The sequence below is a fragment of the Lagopus leucura genome, unplaced genomic scaffold (genome assembly GCF_019238085.1).
Source record: "Lagopus leucura isolate 7727_CA_CO unplaced genomic scaffold, USGS_WTPT01 Super-Scaffold_73, whole genome shotgun sequence".
Lineage (NCBI taxonomy): Eukaryota > Metazoa > Chordata > Aves > Galliformes > Phasianidae > Lagopus > Lagopus leucura.
In genome coordinates, this window is record NW_024962252.1 from 51,451,273 (window position 1) to 51,463,664 (window position 12,392).

The window sequence follows — 12,392 nt, forward strand, 5'->3', positions numbered from 1 at the left end:
TTCATAAATGGCCCCAGCACCTCAAGCAGTTCACACAAGCACCACATGAGCTGAGGTTGGCAAGGGTAAGCACAGCTCAGGTCATGGTGCTGCTCCTCAGCCAGAAAGTGCTGCAGAGCCTGAGCTGCTGCCCTGGTTCACCAGCTGAACTGACAGGGAAGGGCAGAGTTAATTACACCATGCCAAGCATTTAAGTCTACAGAGCCCCTCATTTTATGTTTTCCTCCTATTTTTATCGCTTAGATTTCTAGAAAACAAAGTAAGGCACCGTGTAAAAAATCACTATGGAAACATCACAGGCTCACTCGCACTTGACTGCCAAGCGACTACCTAACTAAAGTTTTACATCCTCTTGGATCACTGCTGGCCATCTGCTCTCCTTCAAACTTCTCTGAGTTCTTTATATCCCTGAAAAGTTCATTTTTAGAAAGGAGGGAGGAGGAGAAGGAAAGGGGAGAATCCAGCATTCTTGGCTATCGCAGAGCTATTGTGAAAAAGGAAGATAAACTCACTTTGGGGCAGCCCCTTAAAAAGACAAAGCTCTGTGTTTTGTAATTCTGCAGAAAACACCCCGTTTTGAGATGCACTTCCATGATAAGAGTATCTATTGGCAGCCACAAGGCAAAACAAATAAACAGCTGCTTCTAGTACTCTGGCACTAATTGTCTTCCTCTCTCTTTCTCTCATTTGGTGTCAAATGTATTTTCTTCTAAAATGTAACAGTTTCTGCCTACACTGGAATTGCTGGCTGCAGGCTCCCCGGTCTTTCTCCAAACAAAACACAGGAATAGATTTCCTGCCAAGCACTGGAGAAGTTTGAAGACCTCAGTTTTTAAAAATACAATCTTTTTATCAGTGCCCTGAGCCTGCCAGAGGTAATTATGGGGCACGGTGCATTTACATTAATGCACAGGTCCTACAGACGTTTCAAACGCTTAATGGAGAAACTCCATAAAAGCACATATTGAAAAATAAATTAATTAAATTAAACTGTCATGTAAAGATATCACTTAATTTTACAGAGCGGAAGGCGCTCTTAATGGGAATGGAATGGATCAGTGAGCATTTCAAAACCCAAAGCTATAATTTAAGATCAGCCTCTCTTCTGGTGTGCGAGTCACAAGACATATTTATTATAGCCTTGCATTGTCAATTGTAATTGGTTTAGCAGAGACAAAGCCGCATTGCTTTGCTTCCTTGCCCTCCTAGCTGGGTCAGTGTTGTTTGATGTCAGACTATTGACAAGCAAACCAAACACTGAAATAAAATCATGCACATCTTGGATGAACTGGCAGAAATGCAGTCCAAGGTGAACATAATGCTGAAGCCTACGTAAGTTATTTATCAGGTAGCAAGGGAAAAAATGTGAGCTGAAGCTTTTCAGCTTCTTTAAATAAATCAGTTGGATCTATTTACTACTGTTCTTCAAGCCTGCTATGTGGCAACAGACACCAATTGATATAAATAAGTTAAATAAATAAGTGAAAATGAATGCCATCATTTATAAGCTGCTGCTCTGAGCTTTCCAGGTGACAGTACAGTAACAAAGAAGGTCGTTGCACCTGACAGCTTTTCAGGGCTATAGCTAAAGCCTTAGGTCCAGGCCCCCAGCAAGCAGACAGCAACATCCTTCCAAGGACGTACATCATCATGGCAACTATTGGTTCCTGGGGTGCTTCTGGGTGGTTTGCTGCAAGATACGATGTGGTAGCAACAAGCAAGCCTGTGTTTCTGCAGTCATAAGCAACTGTCTCCTTCTTATATAAGCATTCCAACAAAGGTTTAATTTTTTTTCTTACCTTCTCTTCCTCACATATTTCATAAATGCTCTTTCTTGTAAGCTCACTTTCTGCTCTGAGCCACCGAGTCAGGTGAACTGATCTGGTAGTAACTGTCATGGCCTCCTTCTGCCTTCTTCCTGTCCATGCATTGAAGTTAGCAATGGAGATGTTTCTGTGAGCCTGAACTGAGAGCCTCCTGCCCACATGAAGAGCTGCAAGAGCCACTGTTGCTGTGGTGGCAGGTAGAGGAACAGTGCTGAGCAGAGGTGGAAGAGGTAAGGGAGTGACTGCACACATGCCAGCTGCCAAGACATCACACTGTGGTTCTCCTGAATGACTGCTCTTTGAACACAACTTCTTTATTACAAATACCCGTGCATCTGCATTTGTTCTTGCTCGCATAGGTAATGGGATTTTAAGGAGAATGGACTTGAAGTGTAATTTTTCAGCACTCTGTTCCCTAAACTACTTATTATACTTAGGAACATCCAGATGTGTCTTGCAATACTACTGCAAATGGTAAACAGAGACATCTTTTATAGCCTTGCTGTAATACATGGAGTTTTAGCTTGCTAAGTGATTTCTCTTTCTTGTCTCCTATCTAAAATGCAAATGATTGTCCTTGATTGTTCTGGACAGAAACTTTATTTTTGACACCTTCAGTCTCCTTCAGCTCTGAGCAGGACTTAAACTGTTTTCAAGTGACAGGTTACCCCTGGTTCTTATTAAAAGTATTTCTATTCCACCTGTAAAGACTGTGGAATTAGAAGCAGCTTTTAAAAGTTTTATCTTCTTAGCAGTGATTCTTTCTGCTCATTTATGTGGCTCCTACTGACACAGTGTGCAAATACTAACAACATTCTTTGAAACAATGCAGTGGGGAAGAAAAGCTTTCTTTGCTGCTCAGCAGCCCTGGTGCTAAAAGACTTAGGTTATGGCCCAAAACAATACATAGGCTTCAGTTCTTACTGTCACTGATGTCTGTGACAAGTTCAAAGTCTAGAGTCTTCCTTTGATTTGAACTTTAGATTATATGAAAATGTTAGTCTGCTATGAGAACTGAATGTATGTATCTGCACAGAAAAACAGCTAGCTGATATTACTAGTAAAATACCACAACCACAGGTGTGAATGTTTATTTGAAAGAAAAGTCACTGCATATAATTAAAAAGTCTTTTTCTAAACAGCTCCTCCAGCATAACTGCCTTTTTCACGAGCCCTTGCAGCTCTGAAGCTAAAGGAATCTGTAATTGAAGTCATAATTTCTTTTGCCTATGGAAAGTATTTGAGAGCAATGTACTGGGTACTGCTAAGTAATGGTCACTGGGTCAGGAGGATGGGACAGGTCACAGATATAAATTCTAATCTATTAGGAGCAATGGTGTCAAAGTAATATTTGTAATGTTCTTTAAGAAAAAAACCACACAAAAGCACACTTCTGAGCATTCCTGTTTGAAATATCCAAGAGGTTTAATTGTACTTGACTTCTGTAGTTACAGAATTCTAACCACTGTTTCACATTAAAAAAAAAAAGGCATTTCTCAAAATGCTAAATATAAACTCTAAGCCACAGATAAGTATCCACTAAGAGCAACATAATCAAGATTGCACTGGGCTTGTATTCTTAATTCATTAGTGGAACTGTAAGGCCCTCTTCTGGATTATAAATTACTGCATGGCCAAGCAAAGTATATGGAAAGATAAAACCAACCAGCACTAGGAAAAGATACGGTATCTCACAGATATTTCATTCTTACTATTACCAATTTCATGTTCTTGTTTTCCTTTGTATGTGCCCATTTCAGTTACTACAACTTAGTAGCTGGGAATAACTGCAACTTCTTAACAGATTCTTAACAATAAAGCATTTCTTATCCTAATATTCATGAGAGATCTTCTGCAACTCTGTATGAAAACCCTGCTTTCTGAAAAACCACACAGTGCTTGCTTATGCTCATTAGCAGTAGCTTATACAAACTTTGCACGTTTCTGTAGTCTATATGACTTTATGGAACTTGTTTGAAAATCTGGTTTATGCTAGAGGAAGTGTTCAGTCGTATCTGAAATCTTCAAGGACTGTCCTGTGCCTTACATGCCTTTTGACTCAACCTACGCACAAAAATTGTGAAGGTCTTTAAAATGCAATCTTCCAAGAGATCTACTTACTTGCCTAAGCAAACATTTGAAAAGCAAGATGCTTCTCCAGACAGAAGGGAATAAAATACTCTAGAATGTGCTGTGCAGAATGGCATCATTATAATGGATCCATCTGGCTGTAAACAATGCAACCTGGACTGCGAATTTTCCTCTCACTCATGAACAGTCACTTATTCTTCTGTTTGGGAATGTAAAATAACAGAAAATCACAGACATAGATAGAGATGCAGGAAAAGCCAGCATCTTATTAGTAGAAACGCTTCACAGAACACATTTAATACAGTTTTATTTGACTGTACATTCTGAGAAAGAAACACACCGAAGAAAACTTCACGTATCGTGTTTTGGTGCACCTCTAACTCTTGTCACCGTAGTGCTACTTCCGATTGTCCTTTTTCCGTACTTTTGATTTTGGTGCTACAAAAAGAAACAGGGAAAAAACATCAGAAGTGAATTACAAAACACGAGTGCCAGCACTGTCTGAAGTTCCATTGTGGGATCAAAATAGATCCGCTAACGTGAAACCTACCATTGGGATTTTCTTGTCTGTAGAAAGCTTTTAACATCTCCACTGCGTCTTTGGCACGATAACCACCAATGCACTGTTCAAATCAAAATGGTGAGAATCTGAGAATTACACAGGCTGTGTTTCACAATAATGTCTTAAGTAAAGAATAATTGTACTGTCTACACTGTACTGTACTGTCTGTTCTGCTAGTTTAATGTATACCTTTAACTGCTTGAAGGTCACAAAATTTCCTTTCCAGGTTCCTAATACATTTTAAAAACACGATGTTGAGGCTCAATAGAGTTCATAATTTCCCTAGTAACTTAAAAGTTACAAGAATGTTCTCCTTTTTTTCCTCTGAACATATAGAAAAATTAAATATCACGTGCCATTGTCAACAAATGAACAACTTGCAGTTTGGACTCTACAAATTAATTCAGACGGGTAGTCTGACAGAAGGATGCTTAAGACATTAATAGTAGACTGCCAAAGAGTACTTGTCCACTGATTGAAATCCTTTCTGAGCCTTGAGCCCTTAGTGTTTATTTACAATGCTGAATTTTATTATTTTTTACATTCAAATCATAAAGTGTGAAAAAAACTCTTGTCAATACTCAGGTATAACACAGGATAATCTACAATTGTTTATAACTTAATAAATGTAAAGCTATAGTTAATCTCTACACATGCATATGCATGCATAGGCATTTAGGTATATAATGCCATAAACCATCTACAATTATGTATATTATACCTCTGTTCAACACTTGCCCAACCTTTCTTAAATGAGCAAGGTGCCTGTTTCTCTCCATACACTGTTCCAGTGATTCAGTAACCTTATTTTTCAGAAAAGCTTCCTCATGCCTAAATTAAATCTCTTCTGCTACTTTTGTAGTCCGTGTTTATTTTGAGATTTGAACTATATGAAGTAGATCTAAGGTAATGCATTTCACCTTATTTATGTATGGACTGAGAACACAAACATGTCATACACTCACTTCCAGTGGTTCAGCTAAAAAACAATAGCCTACTACACTGCTGTTAGTCAATCTCTGTTGTGTGTTTGTACAGTCTGCACTTAAAACAATTTTTTCCTTCTCTCCCTCTGTAGAATACTGTTATTGTTCTAAGTAACACACATATTTTAGATATATTTATTCCTTACCTTGTACCATGAGTATAATTCTTTCCTTTCCTCTCTGATAGATCCTTTTAAATAATTTATGACTGTTATCAGGCTTTCCCTCAGTTTTCTCTAAGGACTTAATTTTTTGTTTTCTTGTTAGGTCAAGTATACTTGACATCTGCTTATCTTCCACCTGGGTCCCCTTAAACTGATCCATAACATTCTCAAAGCATATTAACCAGGCCAGGCACACTATATTAGCTGAAAACAAAGGAAAACATTTTATAGCTTACTTCAAATGGTTCTCCTGTGTCTGCAATATCATCAGAGGAAATGCTCAAAACTGAGCCACAACCTCCAAATCGCTCATTTCGACAGCCATATACAACTCGTGGAATTTATGTGAACGAGTTAAGGTATGAAGTGAAATGCAAGCAGGACGTAAAGTAGCCTGATTCTCATTAAATCTTACTAAAATGTACTTGTACTTTTCGAACTAAATTAGTTTGCACTGTAATTCCTCCCTCCTAAAACCAAAATTAACTTCTGAATAATCTAAGATGCATTGCTGAAATTGTACATTCAGTGTTTCTCAGAAGATAAGCATGAATCCCAAAACATAAAGCCATGTAGCACTGTTCAAAACCCAACACTGAACTAAGATCATCCTACGTTATGTACTAACATATTTCTAAAGTGTATTTTTATATCCTTGACAGGCTGAGGGAGCTGGGCTTGTTCACCTGGAGAAGACAAAGCTGTGGGGTGACCTCATTGCAGCCTTTCAGTACTTAGAGGGAGCCTATAACAGGAGGGGAGTCAACTCTTTGAAAGGGTAGATAACTGCAGGACGAGGGGAAATGGTTTTAAGTTGAAGGAGGAAGATTTAGGTTGGATGTCAGGGAGAAGTTCTTTACTGTGAGAGTAGAGAGGTGCTGGAACAGGCTGCCCAGAGAGGTTATGGATGCCCTGTCCCTGGAGGTGTTCAAGGCCAAGTTGGATGGGGCCTGGCAGCTTGGTCTAGTATTAGATATAGAGGCTGGGGGTCCTGCCTGTGGCAGGGGAATTGGAGATTCATGATCCTTGAGGTCCCTTCCAACCCGGGCCATTCTGTGATTCTGTGATTCTTAAGACAAATTGTTGTGATTGTTGCACCATTTTTCTTTCACTCTTGAAACTCTTGTTATTTACCATACACTAAAAGGAGGATGATACAGACTTTCATACAGTAAGGTACCTCTGTTGGCTTTGCCTGACACTATCAAACTCTTCTCTGTGGGCTTACCATGAAATGACTATCACTTTTACTTATGGTTTCCCACCATGAATATCATGAAAGGATACTCATCAAGCGCAAGGCAGCTGCACACATGATGCAAGGCTCTACAGTTACATACAATACCGAGTGAGAAAACACTTCCTCATGATCTTTCTTGTGTTGCTGGCACCACTCAAGGACCTCATCAATTGCCACCATTTCTGCATGTCGAGTAGCCTAGGAGATAAAAAGAAACATTTTCTTTAACTTTGGATAGATACACAGCTTCCACCATCTCACTTGTTCAGATGCAATGGAAATAGAATAGAAAGTCATAAAATTAATCTTCACTTAAGTCAAAGATACAATGGTCAATCTAATCTTATAATCTAATTTATCAATAGTGCAATTAATTTCACTTCTATGAAATATTTAAGATAATAATTTCTTGAGAAGTCTAATTCAAGCACACCACTCTGCGTGTTCAAACTGCAAAAGAAATTTCATGAGAAAATATTTTCAATTCCGTGCAGTCCCAGCTGTAGGAGAAATCTTCAACCCAGCACACACAAGATCCACAAGCTCAAACCAGTTTTTTTCTTCAACCTGTTTTTTGGTCATGCCAGCATAGCGAAAGATGAGACATGAAAACTCTACTTGCAGTTAAAGGGAGATCCAAAGCCCACTACAACAATTCACATAGCCCACAGCTTGCTCCCAAAGACCAAGAATGCCTGCCAGGTGAATTTCTCTGGCAATAGTAAGAAACTGCTCCTACCTGGTACCTTTCCATCTCTGAGGATTTTCCTCTGTCTGCACAGAATGAATGTATTCTAAATACACATTAACTTCTGTGTATTTCTGGAATTGCTTGGCCTACAATGTACACACAGTATTTTCAGCCTGTATGAGGTTTAATGCCGTTCAGTAATACATACATGTACAGTCAGATTCTCATGTAATAGGCAGCAGTGTACTTTGCCAGTCAAATCTCACAGAAGAAATATCACAAAGCACTAGATATGAAAGGACTCTCCAGTTACAGAGACTGGTACTTATTTGAATTAAGGTTGTCAGCATTCTCCTTTTTAATCTCCTTTGGAAAATGGAGGTTTTTGACCCATGAATTAGACTAAGACTTCAGCAATCCAAAGTATACTTCTACCTCTGCTAAATAAGTCTTTGTGTGATCTTAAATAACCTCCTGTCAATACATGAATTTACATTGATGTTTCAGCCTTGTGAAGATCAGTGGGGATAACTGTAAGATGCTGTAAACTATATGGCACTCACGCATCTATCGAATTGTGATAAGTTTAATGTTGTTTTAAAATGTTTTAAAACTCCTACAAAGATTTATACTGCCTGTGCCCACACTAGCAAATAGTGCAGTGAAACAGGAGTGTATCTGCAGAGTAAGACTTGACATCAATGCAGGGGAGTTCACGCTGGATTAGTTCCAGTTTAGTTGTATGGAGTATGTCCATCAGCAGCTGGAGTGCATTAGGTATGCTCCAGCAGTGCATCTTCATGTGAAAGGAAGAGTTTGCCACCTGTGAGACACAATCCAAAGCCTGGTAAGCAGACAAGAAACTGATTCCACGAGTACATTTGTGATCTGGACTGCCATCGTAACAAATCTACTCAGAATAAAAACATGGATCTGAATCAATATGTAGACATGACTCCTTCAGAGCTACCAGTGAAATGCTGCCATGAAGGTTCCCTTGCTGAACAAAGAGAGTGCATCAGCTGAAGTCTTCATGCACACACCTTACGAAGACATCAAATACAAAGCCCTCTTGCACACTGATCCCTCTGAACTACAGCCACTGTAACACACGAGTGTAAACTGAGGCTATTCTAATTTTGTCCCCCTAAGATCAGGACAACACATCAATGCCACATTGGCTTTTCAACTCCTCAGCAACCCTAACTGCAAACATAGGCAAGTTAAAGCACTGTCCGTACAGACACTAACTAGATCATGTCCCTTAACTCATCAGACATACTCATTATTTTTTTCCAAGTAAACTATTTCTAAAAAATCATGAAAAATATGGAAAAACAAACAGTAAATTTTGATTTACTATTTCTCATCACAAGTGGGCACCCAATGAAATTAGCAGGCAGCAAATTTCAAACAAACAGAAGGAAGTACTCTTTCACCAAGCAAGTAATTAAATTGTGGCACTCATTGCAACAGGATGCTATGGAAGCCAACAACATAAAAGAGTTCAAAAAATGTTTAGACAGATTTGTGGCGGATATGTGCACACACAGCTATCAGCAGCAATGATCCAGACACAGCCTTGGGCTCTGGAAGTTGCTCCCAAAGCTGTTCACTTCCAGAAGAGGAAAGGACATGCAAGGGAAAGGGTTCCACTTGTCTTTTCTCAATTCTCGTGTTTCCTCCTTAAAGCCTCTTATAATGGTCATTCTTAAAGACAAGATATTGGAGAAAAAAATCCTGATCTTATAGATCTGTCTTTAGGTTTTAAATTGAGCTATGCCTAGATAGTATTTTAACAACACACTCTGTGTAAAATAACATATGAAAAAAGACAACTTTCATTTTGATTCGCCAACTCAGTTTTTGATTTTGTTGTTGTGAAGTCAAGACAACAAAAGCAATTAAATGTAGAAACGGGAAAACTATTAGAGAGTGGCAGATGGTATTTCAAGGAGGAACTATTTTAAGCTGATGTCACCAGGTAAAAAGCCTTGAGATATTAAAACAGTACCCCAAGCAAAGCCAAATGTTTTTATAGACAAATAAAGATACCATCAGCACCCTGAAAAGCTTACCTTCTAGAACTCTGACAAGAACTAACAAGTGAGAGCAAAGGAGGCCAGTGTTCAAAGTTCTGTCTTGTCTTGCTGCTTCATTAGTAGTTTAAGAGCGTGAGCAGTGTTTCAATTCCAATTATCACATACTGTATGTGCAAGATGCCGTGGGCAAAGACACGTGCTACAATGACCCAACAGGAGATAACAAAGATGAGGAGTCTGCAAGTATCAACAAATGACATAAAGGAAAGAACACTTTAGTGGGAAGCATATGATTGCATCACAAATGAAAACAAAGATGCTAAAAAAATAGTTCAGGTTGGGAAGGGTCATACAGATTAAAAAGAAGAAATTGTAAGGTTGGTCTGAGGCAAGACTGTGAATAAGCAAGCAAACGTGGGAGAAGCCAGAGGGAACACAGTGCTGGCACCAGCATGTGAGCTTATTGCCAGGCTGTTGAAAACTAGTGTCTTACACAGACATTTGTTGCACTATTGCCCAATGAATGCAAGTAATGACACATCAAATAATTTTGAAATGGTGATGCCACAGCCATGCTCCTAAATAAATAAAATAATAAAAACACATAAAAACATCATCCAATATCAACACTTTCCAGAAAAATATGATGATCAGGAATTCTGAAAATTACTCACACAGAGTAAGAAGCAGCATCTCAGATGTTTGTGTGTTTTGCAATGGACACACTGGGCAGAAACAGAGTATGCAGGGTAACAAGAGACAGACTGAAAAAATCTGAAAGCTTTTAGCAACTACATTTTCTTGACAAGATGAGCAGATTAGGAACAGGATAAAAGAAGATGTAAAGAAGACACTGCTTGCACCTAACTGCAGTCCCTTAGAACAGAGGAAGGACTTACACAAGGAGAAAACAGGGAATTTATTTGACATAAAGCCTCGTGGTGATTTGATTCTTAAGAAGGGAAGAATTGTAAGGAAGGACTGCAGACTGAAATGAATACAAAAGTAAGCAAAGAAGAGAAATTACACTGGAAAGATAAATACCTGCTCTGAGAAAACCTATCAGCAATGATGCTCAAGGATCATTTTTCTTTTTTTTTTTTTTTTTTTTTTTTTTTTCAGCTGGGACATGGGCATTAATTGGAGAAACACCTACATAATATAAGCTACACAAGCTACCAACATGTGATGAGAGATGTGATAAAAATAAACAGGGTCAGAGTATCACTCAAGAAGCGGATGGTTTTAGGGACAGCAGTCGGAAGAAAAAGAACACAAAGTATAGCAAAACAGTATTAAAGACAAAGGCAGCTCCAGACAAAATGGGCAAATTTTTTCCAGAAAGAGTGGGAAATACTGCTGCTATCAATCGAGACATAACAGAAAGTCCATCTGGAATAAAACATAGTCTGGTTAACTGAATTCATGATCACAGCTGGAATGGATGTACAGGAGAAGAATAAGAATGAATGCAAACACACAGACAGTCTTTTGAGAGGCTTGGGGAAAAGAGGGGAAAACAAAACCCCAAAGAAGGTATGACTTTAAATACATCCAAGCTGCGTAAATCAAAGAACATTGTTTCAAGCTTAAAGAGAGTAGATTTAAGTTGGATATAAGGAAAAAGTCTTTTACAGTGTGGGTGGTGAGGCACTTGAACAGGCTGCCCAAAGAGGTGGCGGATGCCCTGTCTCTGGAGACATTCAAGGCCAGGCTGGATCAGACCCTGGGCAACCCAATATAGCTGTGGTGTCCCTGTTTGTTGCAGAGGAGTTGGACCGGATGACTTTTAAAGTCCTGTACTGAGGACCCCACACATGGACACAGTACTCCAGGTGAGGCTTAACCAACTCAAAAGATTCATTTTCACTTTTTATTACACCCTGAGATTAGATGCATCAACTACGAATTACAGCCAGATCCTGCACTCAGATCCACTTACACAGATCTTCCAAGATCCCTGTTGATTTTAATGGGCCTCTTAGCATGTATAAGACCTAAGATTAGGGCTAAAATTGCAAGCATCAGGTCTAAAGTTCAAAGGTACATTTTTAGAGGTAATCACTTTGCCAAAGAAATGATTCCTGTAAATGAGACGTGGGGTTTTGTTAGTTATCCACTTTCCCTAGTCCTTGTCTTCTCCCTCACCTTCCAAACTGAGACTTTTATTCATTTACGGATTCTCTCTGTTAGTGCGGAGGTGTTTAGCTGGACGAGGATCAAGCGATCCTATGACCCTGTCAGTACGAACCGGAAGGCCCGGCAGCCGTCCGTCTCCCCAAGCGCCCGCCAAGCTGCCCAGGCCCGCTCACATCCCGTCTGAAAAGCGACCCATGGCAGAACCGCGGTGCCGTCAGCCGCTCCCCGCCTTCGCTCCCCGACCCCCGCCGAGCGCGCAGACCGCGGCGCCCCGCCTCACTCACTCACTCACTCACTCACTCACTCACTCACGTTCTTGGTCTCGTTCACCTCGTTCCTGCCCTTCCCGATCGCCGCGCCGTCGTACACCAGCAGGCAGCCGACGGGCACCTCCCCGACTTCCAGCGCCTCCTGAGCCTGCGGACAGACACGGCGCGGGGCAGCGTTAGTGCGGGGACGCGGGACGGCCCAGCCCCGCCGCGCGGCCGTCCCGGCTTCCCGCCGTGCTGACCATGAGGAAGGCCTGCTCCATCCACGCTGCCTCGTCCTCCTCCATGGCGGCCCGACGGAGCGCGGGCGCTGTTTCCGGGGGGCCGCGCGGGGAGGCACCGCGGGCGGGGCCGCCGAGGGCTCCGCCGGGGGCCGCTGCCA

General features: G+C 40.6%; 1 protein-coding gene across 2 annotated transcripts; it reads right to left on the minus strand.

Annotated features, from left to right (window-relative positions):
- Positions 1-4,207: 4,207 nt before the first annotated feature.
- ADAT2 (adenosine deaminase tRNA specific 2) lies at positions 4,208-12,351 on the minus strand. Of its 2 annotated transcripts, none has more exons than XM_042894338.1 (6): positions 12,253-12,351; positions 12,072-12,158; positions 6,917-7,067; positions 5,866-5,972; positions 4,468-4,540; positions 4,208-4,355 (listed from the first exon to the last, which is right to left on the minus strand). In XM_042894338.1, the coding sequence occupies exons 1-6, from the start codon at positions 12,295-12,297 to the stop codon at positions 4,315-4,317; spliced, it is 504 nt and encodes a 167-aa protein (XP_042750272.1). In that variant the 5' UTR covers positions 12,298-12,351; the 3' UTR covers positions 4,208-4,314. The 2 variants fall into 2 exon arrangements, with proteins under 2 accessions (XP_042750272.1, XP_042750263.1); XM_042894329.1 differs by having other exon boundaries at positions 12,054-12,158; positions 12,253-12,350.
- Between the last annotated feature and the right edge of the window lie 41 nt (positions 12,352-12,392).